At 41.6% G+C, this 17,574-nt stretch overlaps 1 protein-coding gene and 1 long non-coding RNA gene across 2 annotated transcripts; one reads left to right on the top strand and one right to left on the bottom strand.

Moving 5' to 3' along the window:
* Positions 1–2,883: 2,883 nt before the first annotated feature.
* Positions 2,884–5,023, bottom strand: LOC106603796 (uncharacterized). The gene is made up of 2 exons (XR_014392170.1): positions 4,089–5,023; positions 2,884–3,806 (listed from the first exon to the last, which is right to left on the bottom strand). It is a non-coding gene; the product is annotated as an uncharacterized LOC106603796 (long non-coding RNA).
* A 169-nt stretch (positions 5,024–5,192) lies between these two features.
* pax9 (paired box 9) lies at positions 5,193–16,085 on the top strand. The gene is made up of 4 exons (XM_014197892.3): positions 5,193–5,406; positions 6,105–6,737; positions 9,194–9,348; positions 13,704–16,085. Exons 1-4 carry the CDS (start codon positions 5,403–5,405, stop codon positions 13,974–13,976), a joined length of 1,065 nt encoding a protein of 354 aa, XP_014053367.1. The 5' UTR covers positions 5,193–5,402; the 3' UTR covers positions 13,977–16,085.
* Positions 16,086–17,574: the final 1,489 nt, after the last annotated feature.

The following is a 17,574-nucleotide window of genomic DNA, read 5'->3' as shown; positions in this document are numbered from 1 at the left end:
GGGTGTTGGGAACAGAAAAGTATCGCGTTGGCCCAGTTCGGCAACCTCAATATTGGCCTATAGTCATGTCGTGCAAGAAATGTTTAAACTATAAGGCTGCTCTGGTGACAATGCAATATAAAATACAGTGGAATAACCAACATGATATCATGCTGGGACTAGCATGAACACACACATAGGAGGCGTTTCCTCTTCTAAAATTCAGAATGGTCTAGAACAGGGCCTGGTTGTAGCCTTTTAGGGGCCCTAAACCAGATTTGGTTGGGAGCCCCCCCACCTCGCAGCAAAACATTTTAGTGGCCCCCGCTTGATGGTGGAGAAAAAATGTTACGTTTTAAAGTTCATTTCCTCCAATTCTACACATTTTGCCACGGGGAGTAGAGAAAATGTTGCAGTTTTAAAGGCCCAGTGTGGTCAAAAACTTGATTTACCTGTGATTTATATTTATTTCCACTATGAGGTTGTGAAATAGTAAACATGTGGATAATGTCCTTTTTAGTGTAAGAGCTGTTTGAAAAGACCGCCTAAAATTTCTGCCTGTTTTGGTGGAATGGAGTTTTGGCCTTCCCATGGTGACATCAAAATTAATTAATGGACCTATAAGAAAGAGAGTTCCAAACCTCTGCTAATAACAGCTAATTTTCAGGTTTCCCCTCCCCACGCAGACCACTCCCAGACAGTCCTAGCAAAATTCATGCTTGAGAAATTGCTCTTTGCCAAGAAGCAATTTGTTTATTTTTTACAATTTTAATTGAAAACAATCACTGTAAGGTAGTTTGTTACCCAAAAATTATTTGATATTGAGATAAAAACGGCTGCATTGGACCTTTTAAAGCAAGTTTCCTGCAATTCTACCAATTGTGTAATTATTTATGCCATGTTAATATGATATCTGAATGAGAATGACTACCAAAATCAAATGGGGGCCCCCTGGAAGTCAGGGCCCCAGGGCACATTTAGATAGCTGGCTAGACTACCAATCTAAAAATTGTTAGCGGACATGGCTAATTGAGTGACTGAGTGACTGACATAAGAGAAAAACTGTTGATGCACAACCACATTTGGAATTTGCACCTCTGTGTTCTACTACTATTATTCTCAATAGTAAATTGAGATGAGACTGAGTTCCTAAACTCCCTAGCGGCTGGAGCCCTAAGCAACCACTTATGTCACTTATGCCTGGAATCGGCCCTGGTCTAGGGGTACATTAACCCCTTTCCTCTTTGCATAAAAAAATGGCACGAGCCACCCCGGGAACATCCTGCACGCGCTATTTATATTCACCGAGAGGGCCACATTAGTCTGCCATATAGGATCACATTATAATAACGCTATTTATATTCACCGAGAGGGCCACATAGGATCACATTATAATAACGCGTATAGGCCTACTTATACAATGCCATAATGGTCGACGGTGTGTTAACCTACCTCTATGAGAATGGAAGACGCCTGGGAAGACGACATATGATCCTTTGCATCCCGGGTCTGGTACATCCTCCTGCACTATTTAGATTCAGTACCTACCGAGCTGAAGGTCTTATCCTTATAAGGGCACATTAAGCTACTCCAAGACCAGTCCAATGCGCCCTGTGTTGTTTGCCACAACTAACCCCACTGCATGCAACGTTTTTTGATTTCATAGTTGTCGAAATATTTGCACAGTTCAATCATGAATAATGTTTGTATTGGTACGTATTGATTACACAGTGCAATTAAAACGAGGCATAGTCCTATAATAAAAAAAACATAATTGGGCTATCTGATGCACTCAAAAATGTTTATTAGCAAATACTGATCTAAACATATGCCTTAATTATCTAAATTAGTATTGAAACAGAATGATATCACCATGCAGCCAAAATAGCAGCAAGCATGCCATATGATAAGACCCATACATGGTTATCTTTAAAAAATGAATATGCCTAGAACAGAGGTATGCTAATGTTGATCATTTAATGTATGCATTATCTTAGCCTAAAAAAGTACAAGTCCCTTTGCTCCTGACTCTAGATTTGGTGCATAAAATTAAGGATTCCCGCATGGGTTACAAGCGAGATCAACAGACAGAAACGAAAATATTGAAATTGGGTTATTCCGTCAGCTGTCCTGTCGGTCTCACACATGCCCTAAAACCAGATAGTCGTGTTTAACGGATCAGGAAGGATGCGATGCGTTGACTTGCGGTCAGGACTATTCGACACGGTTAATTCTGTTTTAGTCATCTATGATACATGCCTTAAATACCGTCAGGCCTACTTCAAATAAGCAGGGCACCGCAAAGCTTTACCCTATACCATGCGCGCGGGACATTGTCCTGAACGGAGGACATGCATGGATAGTTGAATTCATTTTTAGTCATGCTGTTTAGAATGCCGCAAAACATAGCCTATAATTATTTAGCGACTCACTATTTGAGTGAAGTATGTATCCTAATATATTGGAAAATATCTGATGAAAGAATACAAATCGTGGCAACACGGACATCAAAAGATTCCTCCTGATCTAACAGATTACATGACGTGCCATGGTAATAACTGTGACTGTCATCGAAAAATCGCTCGTCACCTTTAATCTCCTCAGTGGTAGGTCATTTTATACCGTATTCATGAAATTAGAAAATCAACTATTTCGGTGGATTGCAACGCATAGTGTAAAGAAAAAAAGTCGGTTAGAATGAATAGGATAGAGATGATAGAGTTATACATAGGATTCTGTAGCCTCTATACTAGTTATAGGCCTACACATGGAACACAACGTGTAATTTCAAATGGTGAATTCCTACCATATGGTTGGCTATAACAATAATAATAATGTAATAATAATAATAATAATAATAATAATAATATAGGCTACAGGAAGAAATCCACAGGTAGGCAAAAATATATAAAAATACATATTTTATTGCCTACCGATAACAATAAAAATACAACCAAGAACAATAACAATAATAGCCTAATCTGATGTAGTCCTAGTCCTAATATCGCTTGGGCTGTAAATACATTTTAGCCTAAATCTCACTGATGAAACACGATCATTATTATCTCTGTAGGCAGTCTAAAGACCGTACATGTATCTATTTCACATTCCCCTACACACCTTGTTAACACTTATCTGTCAATGCCCAATTAACCCTTCAGATATACGTCTCACTGCGATAAGATTAAGTTAGACAAAACGTGTGAACAGAAAGAACAGAGCTAAACAGACAAGGGACTCGAAGTCCCATCACTAGACACTTAGCTATTCTTATTAGAACGTTAAGGAGATGGAATGGATGGCACGCAAATTCCCTTGAGGCTTTGAGTTGGCCCCAATGCACTCGCGCCCCCGGGGAATTCGCACTTGAAGCTGGTTTGCTCATAATCCAAAAGGCTAGTTTTATAAATCATAAATAAACTACTTCAAATCTTGATCAACATTGCACCATACATGGTCCGAATGGGGCTGTATAATATTTGTATAATATTAGTACACCAAAATGCTTTTCAAATACCATCACTTCTGAAAGTATCTACAATAGCCTACTAATTGTTGAGCGGAGACCTCTGATCCCTCGGACGTGACCCTTTGTTATTTCAGTCATCGGAAGCACCTCAATGGAAACAAGTTGAGCACGTTTTCCAATGGTAAACATTATCCTTAACGCATTAGTGACTGCCATGAGCGAGCGGGGTCCAGGGGAATCGGCCATGCCGGAACAAACACATCAGGAACACCCATAGAGCAGCTGGAAAACGAGCTAGACATTCAGAGTTCAGTGATCAGTAATCTGGAATCTCTCGCTGCTATAACAGACGAGGGCCCTGGAAGACACGGACAGCAAGAAGATGGTTAGAGTCTACGCCAATCTTGACAAATGAAGTGCAGAATAAGTTGGAGCACGTATCTGCGTGTAGCATAGGCCTATATAAAGGCTAGTGTTGATCTACTGAAATCTATTTCTAAGATGGGGAGCAAACGAAGCTTACTGTTGTGAAGTGACCCTTAGCAATAAGAGAAAGAGAAAGCCGTGAGCACAGGTCAACCATCGAGAGCTTCAAGAGCTAAGGTTTCTCGTGTAAACAGGAAACGAAGCGTCCGATTACCTGCGTGTGTAAGGCGTCCGATATCGCCTGTCAGATGGGTGAAATATAGGTGCAGTGGTAGTCAGCGCATTCATGGTATGTAGGGTAGTCTATAAATTGAATAAATAAACATGACATAACAGCATACAATATTTCGTAATAACGGAGAATGTATTTGAAATATGCTATTATAAGTTATTATAACTGCTTATTTGTATAAATACATTTTGTCGAATATACAAATCGAACATTTATTCAAGCTATTCAGTCCGTTTTCATGTAACATAGTTTTTCTGAGATGGCGCGTTGTAACTTTTTTAAACACTCAGTTGAATGTCAATATACAACCAAGGCTATATGTCGAAATATACCTTTTTTTTTTTGTATCTCAATTTTAGAAATAATAAGGATTATACACAACAACATTGAACCAAAAGTGTATATGGAATGAGTTATAATAGGACCCAAAGCCCGAATCAGCAGATGTGTTCTGCAGGCTACTGCTCACCGTCCATATACACCTATTTGATTTTGGTTGTGTACTTTATAAGTCAACGCCGATACATACCAAATCAAACAATTTGTTTGCCTTGCTTTGGAGTCCGTGTCACGATGTGCAACTATTCTGAATGTCTAATGTGATGTATTTGGTTGGTGAATGAATACATCCACGCACGTTAAGCTATCCAGTTTAACTTAGATAATATCAATTTGTAGGCTACCCATTTTACTTTCATAAAACATTAATTCCTCACTGACAATATAGGCAAACAAAATCCAAACACTTGGATTGCCACTGACTATTACATTGGGATTGTTGCATTGCTGCTTTATCCTGTAGCGTAGTTCATTGTTATGATTCATAATCACAATATTCATATAATTTTACTTACTTATATGTCATTTACCATTCCAGTAGAGTGCAATTCATAATTGCAATTCATGGTGGTAGGTTAACACTGTCTGTAGTTCCGGAAGAGAGGGGGTTGCCTTGCTGCACGAGCACAAACTTTCAGACCAATAGGAAAGCGTCTCTCTATAAACTCAAACTTCCATTGGCGGACCTAGCCTCGCCGAGAAGAAAAGTTTTGGAAGTCCGGCCCATGATTTGTCTGGATTGAAATGTAAGCCTGTCTCCCCTGCTATCAGGAAACACATCGCGGATTTGTCCTTCTCACTACTATCGTTAGTTCGGTTAACACAGTACCCGTGGCCGGAGGAGAGCGAGGATTTGTTCTCCCCTAGACAGGTTTCCGGACACCAGCGAAACTGGACTCGGAACTGGACGGAAGGCGTAACTCCGAGATCCCAATAATAATTTGTGGACTAAACGCAATGGGTAAGTTTATATGGAAATGTTGTGTGGCCGATGATGGAGTTAGTCTATAACAGGCACTCGACCGGATATTCCTACATCTTTCAAGGAACGAATTATACCTAACATTCTAATGAATCAATTATGATTGTAGGCCTATGGCTTGAAAAGCGATGGTATGGCTACAAATAAAGGCCGAACCGTTTTGAGCTCCAGTTGGTTTCATTATGGGATTTTCCAGTGGCCAGTATTAATAGCCAATTAGTAAAACTATAGCATAGCTATGCGTAAAACATATTTTTACTGCAAATATATATTGAAATTCAAATACAACGGTATAACAATGGAGCAGTATGTTATGCACAAACTGAAAATGTGCGGGGGTTTTATTTGCATGGGGCAGCCTAATGGTGGGACATGTTTTTATTTTCATCACACGCTTACTGAATCGATTCTTGCGCATCTGTTTCGAGTGCATTAAATACATATATCCCAATACATTTAAGACAATTTCATATGCTGTAAATAAGCATTTAATTTGTCCTTAACGGGTTGAAAACGACGTTGCAGACCGCCGTATGTCGACTAAGGACTCGGGAACGGGAGGCACGATTAACAACCCTAGACCTAAAGGCCCTTTACAGGCTACTACAGCTACAAGTCGTCCAATTTAAGATTTGTGTTTCATTGTGTTGCCTCTGTGTATGTTTCCATGACACCAGAGCCAGCCTTTGGAGAGGTGAACCAGCTCGGCGGGGTTTTTGTCAACGGCAGACCGCTTCCCAACGCAATCCGGCTGCGGATTGTAGAGCTCGCCCAGCTGGGCATCAGGCCTTGCGACATCAGCAGACAACTCCGGGTCTCCCACGGCTGCGTCAGCAAGATACTGGCCCGGTACAACGAGACCGGCTCTATACTCCCGGGAGCGATCGGGGGCAGCAAACCACGGGTCACCACGCCTACAGTGGTCAAGCACATACGGACATACAAGCAGAGGGACCCGGGTATCTTCGCCTGGGAGATCCGGGACAGGCTACTGGCTGACGGAGTTTGTGACAAGTTCAATCTACCATCTGTGAGCTCCATCAGTAGGATCCTCCGCAACAAGATTGGGAATCTGTCCCAGCAGAGCCAGTATGAGTCCAGCAAGCAGTCGTCTCACCCACCACCACAACCAACGCTACCATACAACCACATATACTCGTATCCGACCCCCATCGGAGCCTCTGGGACCAAAGTACCAACTCCCCCGGGCATGCACTCCCTACCTGGACACATGGCTATGCACAGGATATGGCCCTCCTCCCACTCGGTAACAGATATTCTGGGGATTCGGTCGATAACAGAGCAACAAAGTAAGCATGATTTTTACTTTGGTACGTGGGCAAACCAATTGCTTTAGTAAATGGTTAAAATTAATAGGAAAGCGCATGGGTTAGGATATGTCTGTCTCTGTGTGTGTGTGTGTAGTGGGCCTAGTGGCAAGATGTGTAACTTTATTAATTTGGAGGTATGTAGTTAAAAAATATATGACCAATGCACATACCGGTCTGTATATGCACTATATTACTAACTAATAACAGATAAAAGAGTGACTATTCTGGAACAAACTGCAAAAATAAATTGGCTAAGTTAATTATGTGTTATTTTGCCAGTATTGGTGAGTGCATACATGAGTAAAGTTTAGTTCCTAGTTCAAAGGTTGCATTAAAACAGATGGTTAAAGGAAGGCTTGCACTAATAATTAAGGGGCGGATGTGGAATATTAGTGGGATAATGAAGGGAAGGCGCAGCGGTGCACGAGGAGATGAACTAAAATCAAAATGAGGTGTTCAAAGCTTTGCCATGCCATGTCTTACAGCCAGACATTTTGTTCTTGCGTGCCTTGCTTCAAAATAGACTCCCCTGAAATGTAGTTTCACATGCGTTTAGTCTACCAGGCTGCTCCAATAGGCTACACTGAACTAGGCTACTAGACCTGTGTTGTTCCCTAAAGGCCCGATCCGAGTTTAGAGAACTTCTTTTTGTTACTTACAGTCAGGTTTGGACAGTTAGTTTTCACTAGTGTGCTACCACAAATACAAGTCTGTTTTGGAAACATTATAAAGCAAATCTGACCTCCGTCAATCATGATACATTACTGTTGTTGTGAATACCATTTTTAGTGACAACGTTTCTTGTGTTAGCAGAGTGTTAGATGTCAGTCGACCACCTATGCGCTTGTCATAACCGTGCTTCTGTCAGAAGGGAGAACGGCCTCGAATCTCACCGCCTTGTGGATATAAACATGCCCTTCTCCTTAGTGCTTGTATAGTCCATGAGGCCTCGGCCATTCCATGAATTAACTTAACTCAGACAATCTAAACAACAAGGCTTCGCCCCTCAAAGGCAGCGCCGATCTTCAAGCCGAACAAGAATTCCCGGATGCCTTTATAAACAACTTATGCATTTCCAAATTATTTGCAGATGTTTGCTGCAGGTTTTGAAAGCCGAAATAAGTGTCCTGTACACTGAATGACGTGAGGCCTTTTAGCGCCACAATCACTTCGCCAGCCTAGAGACTCAGGGTTTTAATCAAACAAATCCTTTACTATGACATAGAACTGCTATTGGGTTTACACTACAACAGTAGAGGGATACAGTAGACCTATTCTAAGACGAAGAGCGTTGACGCATATGGCGAATATCGCCGTCATGCGTAAAGATGCGTAAATCATCATAATTGCATTTGAATTATGGCGATATTTCCAAAGGCGTTGGTCATCAAATGGCACTCTCTCGCGCGCGCTCTCTCACACACACACACACACACACACACACACACACACACACACACACACACACACACACACACACACACACACACACACACACACACACACACACACACACACACGCACACACACACACACACACCTTTCGCATTGCACTGCACTATTTTATAAGCCAGGCCTACCATGCCATCAAGAAAGGAAAATAAAGTACCATGCATATGCATATTCCTTCCTCGAATGAACCTAAGACAGCTTTATGTCAGTGAATGATTATTAAGGAAATAGCAAGAGACCCAAACATTGTAGACCGACAAAAATATTTAAACAAATGTCTATGCACAAAATACACAACTCCAAGTAAAACCTGCTTTGTTGAAAGAAAGAAAAGGGGGTCGAGAAAAAAAAATGATCGACCCAATGGTCTTCTCAAGTTACAACACTGGTGGGCTTGCTTTTCCAATTCTAAACGTTAGCACCCGTGTATAATATCATATCCATCATGTACAAAGGGGAAACGGTTAAAGTACATCTCATTTGTCCCCACAGAAAGACTGGTTTGGTTAAATGTTACTGACCATTACAGCAATGTGCTGTTTCGGTTTGATCAGTAGGCTTAAGGCAAACACACACACACACACACACACACACACACACACACACACACACACACACACACACACACACACACACACACACACACACACACACCACACACACACACACGGGTTCTAGGCGCCCTCTGTATAAAATATAAGTTGGCCTAGAATTAATTCAGATTTGAAATGCCAAAAAGCTTTTTAAGTATAGGAATGTCTATGCATAAAATCGCAAATGTTGATCTTTCAAGTATTTTTCGTGTCTTTGCTGGATAACTTTTTGTTGGGGGGGGGGGGGGGGGGGTTGCTAAAAAGCTGTAGGGTGATGGTGAGGTGATATCAATGCCTAGGATGGTAGATGGGAGTGGTAGCGTGAAGTCTCTTCGGTTCATCTCCTCTGACTTCCCTCTCCTCTGTCTCTGTCTGTTTTGCCCCATGCAGTTAGTGACAATTCGTCCTTTCCCAGTGGCAAACTAGAAGAATGGAGCGTTATAAACAGGACACATTTTCCGCCGTCAGCAAGCTCTCCACTAGTCAATGGCGTGCAGGATGATAAACCACCGCATTCTATAGAACCTGAAGCAAAATACAAACAGGTAAAAGGAAACACATCCTTGATCAATAAAATTGCATCCTCGCCCATCTCTAACCTAATGTGTGTTAATCTCAACAACGGTGTAGTACAATATGATACCCTTCCATTTTTGGCCCACACTTATTGTATAATCCACGTAGAGTATGCTTTCTCGGCGCTTTCAGTCATATTGACACGCTCTCTCCGCTGGGTGTGAGCGGTATGCCTCCAGACAAGACACCGCACCGCAGAGTGTTTTGGGCCTAGGCTAAGGGTTGTTCTTACGGCTACATTAGGCCTACTGTGCTATTACATTACTATTACGTGTTGTAGTTTTGTAACCATCCTTGGCATACGATTGATTCCGTTCTGTGACAAATTAACCATGTACCTTGGACCCCATGACTCATCAATTTCCTTGCATGTGACAGCGTGTTGACAAATGGACATGTACTGAGAAGCTCATTGGCTGTCATTAGCGTAGCACGCCAAATTTAGATTGAAATTGAACAGCTTTTGTCGATATAGCCAAACGTTGCATGGCCAAACGCTGTAGGCATAATATATTTGAGAAATGATTTTGTATTTTTTTGTTGTTGAAAATCAGTGTTTTTTTTTTAAAACTTTGTATTTTGCAGCCACTTGTCTTTGTCTTACAAGGTTTATACTTTAGGGATATGAACGAAGAAAAAAACATTTTGTGTAGACTTCTCAAGTCCTCATATTTTCGACCAGTGAACGTGGCACGAGGAATCAAGTCGTTGATTCACGTCATTGGACAAGTTTCTACGGTTTATTTTTTGTTGCGAGAAGAGAAAATCCATAAGCACGAAACGGAGACAGGCCGACTCATAAGTTAATAATAAAAGTCTAGCCGTTGGAGAAAGATTATTTAAATGTTTAAATTCAAATTCAAATTTGAGTGTTGTGGTTGTATATGTTATGCTTACAAGGATCATTAGGACTTCCTAATTGCATTACATTTCCATATTGTCTTAGCCAATGTGCTAAAACAACTAATATTAGGCCTAATGTAAATGAAAAATAAGACTGAAGTTTAAATAATTAAAACGTAATGATACATTTAAATATTTTGACCAGTAGACTACATGTAGGCCTATTTAACACCCAATAATGATTTGCACGCTGATCTAATAGAAGTTGAAAGGCATTGCTGAAATTGTGGGTTCATTCCATCGGAACTTATCCCATGCACTAATAGGCCCATAGTCGAAAAACGTATTATATTTTAGTGTGTATAAACTTTGTTTCATTCCAAAGGTTTAATGAAGAACGTCTCACTAGACTCGGGATAGTCTTGCGTGAGAAAATATGGTGCATTTTATGTTGCAAAATAATATATCGACTGCAAACGGTGCAAACAACGTGTGAGGTAGAGGGACGAGGGAGAGGACAGGGAGTGTGAGCGTGCATGAGGGATATATTATGTGTAAGAAAGTGAGAGGGGGGAGGCATGCATAATTGGTATGATATATCGTCGGAGCCACGCGATCTATCTCGAGTTATGCGTGGTAACCTCAATATATTCAATAGGCTACGGTTTGATGCATCAATGGAGACAAATGATGCAGAATAACACATGCGGCGCCGGTGATATAACTCCCTGGGATAAAAATATGAAGAAGAAAAAAACCTAGCCCAATGCCTATATGAATAGTAGCCCTATAAATTGCATAATCAGCCATAGGTCAAGTGTGTATTTTTACTTCTACTTACTTTATATTTTGTGATTTTGTATATGTCAAAGTCTGATCTAAAGCAATCATCACAATATAAGAAACACTTATAATTCGATTAATTTTCAACTATTTTGATAGTAATTTGTAACGTATGCCTTTCTCTGCGTGCCACAGGCTGCTATAGGCCTATACTTGTCAATGGAACTTTATGTGTAGACGATAAATTGCTGATGTACTAGAACCTTTCAAAATGGTGCATATGCTATCCTATAGGCCTATATTTCAAAGCACAATACACATACTGCAGTCTGCACGCACTTTCGAGCACTCTACTCGTCAGCCCTCACCCCATGCACACACACAGTCCCTCCCTCCTTATAATACAACTCGAGTAGTCTTGTGGCGACTGAAGTAAGAAGTGGAGATTTTCAAAAAGCCGAAGGCCAATTGCTATATATTGATTATGTACAAATTCAAATACGTTGCTAAAATAAGGATTATTTTTCTCAGGTCTTTCGAGTGTCAGCGAACAGCGCATGTAGCCTATGCAGCTGAAACGACACAGTTATTTACTGATAAGAATGGAAAATAAAAAACTACCTCCCAATGACGGGTCAACAAAAGCGTTACAGATTAATAAAGACGATTTTTTGTTTTTATCGAACACACACGTAAGCATAAACAAATGAATTCAAGATGTATCCCAGCCTGAAATCAAATAAATAAATCGTAACTTCGGGTTCCTACATGTAGAACCTGATGTTTCTCTTAAACTGTACTTGAGGAGTCCCAGTCCTGCGCCTACGGGGCTGAGGGTGAGCTATCAATGTCACTTTTTGGAAGAATTGAATCATTAACTTTCGATTTAAGGTAATGACACACACATACATAAACAGTGCCCACGGCTCGGATGTGATGTTTAAATGCCTTTCTTCCGCTCCGGAATTCTAGAGGACAGTTTTTTTTTAATCAGACATAACATAGACCATTAGGTTTCATGCTAATGACAAATCACTGGTTTTGACTGACATTTTGGATACGACAGCATTTTCCCCACAGTTAAGCTATTATTTATTATTACAGCATTGAATGCATTTCAAGGCTTCTGTAGCCTAAATACCTCGAGATATTGGATTCTATTAAATAGCAGAACATATTTCTTATCAGGCTAAAGACTGCCTTGTGCAGCGTTTTCTTATATCAGTTCAGTGGCTGCCCATTCAATTGCAATTTGAATTGCTTTTATCCGTCAACAGAGATTATTTTCAGTCATCCGGTTCGTTAGATGCTTGTGCGTTTAGAAGAAAACACACTGTATGGAAACGATCATCAAAAATAATGCGAATTATGTAACGAAATAAAAACATTGGTAAGCCTGTCTTTTCCGTTTGCCTGAATTTACTGTAGAATCGATAGACGTTAATAGAGCTCTTGCACACAACAGGCAAGCCAAGGACTGTATTTTTTTTATAAAGTATGACTTAACATTGAATATTGACAAATAAATGGGCGAGACAAACAAAAATTAGGCCTATGCGAAAAGCAAGTCGTGTAGAATATCATGATTTGATCGACTGAATCTAGCCTATTCCAATAAACCTGTATGTGTGTGATGTGTGTATTTCATTATTTATCAATATCCAATAACGGGGGGGAAAAAATATTGTATCAAATTAAGATATGAGCAACATGGGCTAGGCAAGTCTTCTTCCCGAACTATTTTTAGTTTTCACAAATTGAAATATCTTGAAAAAACTAAACATAAATTAAAAGCAGTGGGCCTACGGAAATACTCGGTAGAAAAACGAGATCATTTAACCTCAAACTAAAATGCCATTATGTAAGTTGGCCCATAGCATTTTGCTTAGTGAAATATAAAATATCAGTTAAATATATAGCCTCCTTAAAAACGGAAAGCGATTAGAATTGGAGTATCGCACGTGCCCCGTCATGGCCGTGGATTTCAGTCGAAAGAGAAAAAAAAACAATAGGCAATGGTTGTTTAGGTTGAGGAAATCCTGGACAAATATCAGACAGGAACGAGAAGTATGCTCACTTCTGCAGAAACCATTCTTATTCTCAGTAGTCATAGAATAGACCACCCACGCATATAATGTTGAATTGTGTGAATTCTTCAAGTTATGTTTTGTCATGGTGCCAAATAGTACTCATGCTTAACCCTGTACTTTCTTTCCCCTTTCCCTTCTTCATTTCTGTCATTCCAAATCTCCTCTCTCTCAATAAACCCTCAACTTCTCCCAACCCCTATTGTATTCAGCCCCCATTCACACTCTTGCCCCCATTTCACATGTTGTATACCGCACCACTGTACTCTTCACCCAAATTCTAACTCAACCCTAACCCTCACCTACTCTCACTTCTCCCTCTCCTTTTCCTCCTCTCTCTCTCTCTCTCTCTCTCTCCCCGCTCTCTCCACATCCCTCACTGCCATACTATATCACATTTCCCTTGTACCTCTCCTCCTCCCCATGTCTCACCTTCTCTCTCTACCTCTGTCTAACCTTGTGTTTCTCTCCTCTCCCTCTAACAGACACAGAGTGGCCTGCCCGTGCACAGTGAACAGTTATGTCTCTCCACCTACCGCTCTTACCCGTGTCTCACTCACAGAACGCTCCAATGGTCTCACCAACCTCTCTCTCTCTCCTCTCCCTGACAGACGCAGAGTGGCTTGCCCACAGTGAACAGTTATGTCACAGCGCCCAGCATCCCAGCCTACCACCCTCCCACCCCAGTGTCGCCCTACATGGGGTACAGCGCCACCACGTCGGCCTATGTGACCGGTCCCACATGGCAGCCGCACAGTGGCAGTGCTCTCTATCACCACAGCTGTGACAACATCACCGCTCCACTGGCCTTCAAGGGTATGACAGCCCACCACCGTGACGCCATTCACCCCCATGCCCACCCCATCACGGCCTCAGCACTGTAGAACACAGACAGACGGGCCGGTCGGACGGACGGACGGACGGAGAGACAGAGGGAAGAAGAGGGGGAGCAGGACAGACGGACGGGCGGATGGAGATAAAAGAGGAGGGAGGGAGGAAGGAAGGAGATAAGGAGCAGGACAGAAGGAGAAATGGAGAGACAAGTCCTCCTTTACCATGGGTCTGGAGCCAGCTCATTACACTCAACTCTTCCGTATTTATATGGTGACTCTCACCTAGGCCCCATACCCATCACAACATTCTCTTCCATACCAAAGACATGGTGACCTCACCTAGGCCCCATACCCATCACAACATTCTCTTCCATACCAAAGACATGGTGACCTCACCTAGGCCCCATACCCATCACAACATTCTCTTCCATACCAAAGACATGGTGACGCTCACCTAGGCCCCATACCCATCACAACATTCTCTTCCATACCAAAGACATGGTGACCTCACCTAGGCCCCATACCCATCACAACATTCTCTTCCATACCAAAGACATGGTGACCTCACCTAGGCCCCATACCCATCACAACATTCTCTTCCATACCAAAGACATGGTGACCTCACCTAGGCCCCATACCCATCACAACATTCTCTTCCATACCAAAGACATGGCGACCTCACCTAGGCCCCATACCCATCACAACATTCTCTTCCATACCAAAGACATGGTGACCTCACCTAGGCCCCATACCCATCACAACATTCTCTTCCATACCAAAGACATGGTGACCTCACCTAGGCCCCATACCCATCACAACATTCTCTTCCATACCAAAGACATGGTGACCTCACCTAGGCCCCATACCCATCACAACATTCTCTTCCATACCAAAGACATGGTGACCTCACCTAGGCCCCATACCCATCACAACATTCTCTTCCATACCAAAGACATGGTGACCTCACCTAGGCCCCATACCCATCACAACATTCTCTTCCATACCAAAGACATGGTGACGTCACCTAGGCCCCATACCCATCACAACATTCTCTTCCATACCAAAGACATGGTGACCTCACCTAGGCCCCATACCCATCACAACATTCTCTTCCATACCAAAGACATGGTGACCTCACCTAGGCCCCATACCCATCACAACATTCTCTTCCATACCAAAGACATGGTGACCTCACCTAGGCCCCATACCCATCACAACATTCTCTTCCATACCAAAGACATGGTGACCTCACCTAGGCCCCATACCCATCACAACATTCTCTTCCATACCAAAGACATGGTGACCTCACCTAGGCCCCATACCCATCACAACATTCTCTTCCATACCAAAGACATGGTGACGTCACCTAGGCCCCATACCCATCACAACATTCTCTTCCATACCAAAGACATGGTGACCTCACCTAGGCCCCATACCCATCACAACATTCTCTTCCATACCAAAGACATGGTGTGGAGAACTCAAGTTAAACGCACAGTTAAAAACAGGACATGGAAGGGAAACCTTGCCACACTATCTACAGACATGACACTGGTCTGTGGCCCTGCAGAAAGCTGGCAGGACAGGTGTATTGAAGGACTGACTGGCTGTTTCTCATATTACCATGGCGGAAATTGTGCCATTCTCATCAAGAACTTGCCTCTTAAACCCATTTCTGCACACTTCTCTGCAAATGTTATTAGGGACAGGAGCTAAAATACTGTATGACAATCACAACCATGAGGAAAACAACGTTTGCATTTAAGTGTTTCAGGGGTGATATCAATTGGTATTGTTTGGGTTGTTTGTATTTTTCTTTTTTGTTTATTATTTTGATAAAATGTACGATCTTAATATTGAACATTGTTTTTTCACTTCTCGACTTAAATGTATGCCAAAGCTTCGGAGAAGTTATCTTCATGTTTATTTATTAGACTGACTAAAAGGTACTAGGGTTGAACGAAGTACAATCACTACATCAGAAGGCCACGGTGGAAACAGTATAGGCCTATCTGGATGTTCCCAACACACTTTGACAGCATTAGTCTTCTGCCTAATGTTTGAAACTACATTATGATAAAAACAGTACAGCTGCACAGGTCCAATCTATCCACAATGAAATTGAATGTATCTTAATTAAAGGAAATTGTTTGGATTTTACCCGATTCTTCCTGAATTGTAGCAGTTGTTTCAAAGACATTTCAAAAACTCATGTGTTAGAAGGACTATAAAAAAAATAAAAAATAAACCTTCTGCGTGAAATAATATTCTACACACTTTTAAAAGTCACACGCGTCGTACTAAATTAACCCAGTGTTGTATAAATATATGCAATCATTTGATACATTCTAAGCAAGCGCTTAGGCCTACATGAAAGATTTTTGATGGTCATAAAATCGTTCAAATTTGTCAGTGATATTAGGCTATATGTTAGCTACGACTCGAGGTTCAGAATGGCTGAAAATCTACAGTATTTACAATAACTTCTCTAAACATTCTCTGTGTGTTGCGACTTTCTTTGGCCAACCTAATGTTCGCTTGCCATGAGGCGAGAAGGACCGAATGTTGCGTGGGTGATTCCAACAGCGCATCGGGCGTAGTGATGTATTGGCAGAGTGGTATACGTAGGCTGTCTCATATAAAATTGATTCACTTGGAGTTTGGGCTAGGAAAAACGTGGTAAGGTTGCCGACGGGTGCTCTACAATTTCGCAATCCATAGAGAATACATCTCGTTCTTTCTCCTTTTCCCCTTTATGACATTTTGACTCTGAATAGGTAGGCCGCATTCCAATTATGCATGTGTTGAATTTATTTTGACCATTGTAACCTTCTCCTACCGATAATATCTTTACCCATATTAAAATGCACAGCTTTTGGCGTAGATAACATTTATTTGTTGTAGTTTAAAATTCATTTTTTCTAAGATACACATTTCTAATGGTTTTTAATAATATTTATTTTCAGTCTCAATGGATCTGAGAATATTGTGCGTTAAAAGTGACCAAAAGAGAGTGATTCAACGAGTGTCTCAAGAAATGTTTGACATGAAAGAAAGATGGTGTTCAGAAGGTCCATTCAACCATGGACTGGGTAAAGCACTCTAACCACAAGGCCACTGTTTTGGTACCTGTTTTGGTCATCTAGGTGTAAGTAAAAGTCTTTTGTGCCTCTAATGACATCGTGTCTGTCTGATAAGGGGGCTGATGGAGGGAGGAGGAGCGAGAGTGTATGTATGTATGTATGTATGTATGTATGTATGTATGTATGTATGTATGTTGGGAGTAGCAAACCGACCTCCACTCCAAGTCGGAGACTAGTACCGACAAAGAAATACTGTTTTGCCTGTGGTCTGTGAGGTCACCAGCCACCTGACCTAGTGTGTACACTCATTAAGTCCTTAGCAAACAGCAGGCCAGCAGCACCAGGCCAGCAGCACCAGGCTGAGGTTGTGCTGCAGAGAGGTGTGTACGTGTTTGTGTGTGTGTGTGTGAGCTTGATGAAACATGGCAGCTCTTTTAGAAAGTATACTTCATTAATATATTACATAGGCAAGGATGTAGGTTTCAGAGATGTGTGTGTGTGTGTGTGTGGGGGGGGGAGAGAGAAGTGTGTGTAAGCTTGATGGAACTCGGGAGCTATTTCACATT

Source organism: Salmo salar, chromosome 01 (genome assembly GCF_965601325.2).
Source record: "Salmo salar chromosome 01, fSalSal1, whole genome shotgun sequence".
In the NCBI taxonomy this organism is placed as follows: Eukaryota; Metazoa; Chordata; class Actinopteri; order Salmoniformes; family Salmonidae; genus Salmo; species Salmo salar.
Note: the sequence above shows the minus strand (reverse complement) of the source record. Positions and strands in the feature narration are given on the sequence as shown.

What these genes read in the sequence shown, in the direction of transcription:
- pax9 (XM_014197892.3), top strand. An exon ending in GTCGATAACAGAGCAACAAA is followed by an intron (nt 6,738 to 9,193) that starts GTAAGCATGATT and finishes TGCCCCATGCAG; the next exon opens with TTAGTGACAATTCGTCCTTT. An exon ending in CTGAAGCAAAATACAAACAG is followed by an intron (nt 9,349 to 13,703) that starts GTAAAAGGAAAC and finishes TCTCCCTGACAG; the next exon opens with ACGCAGAGTGGCTTGCCCAC.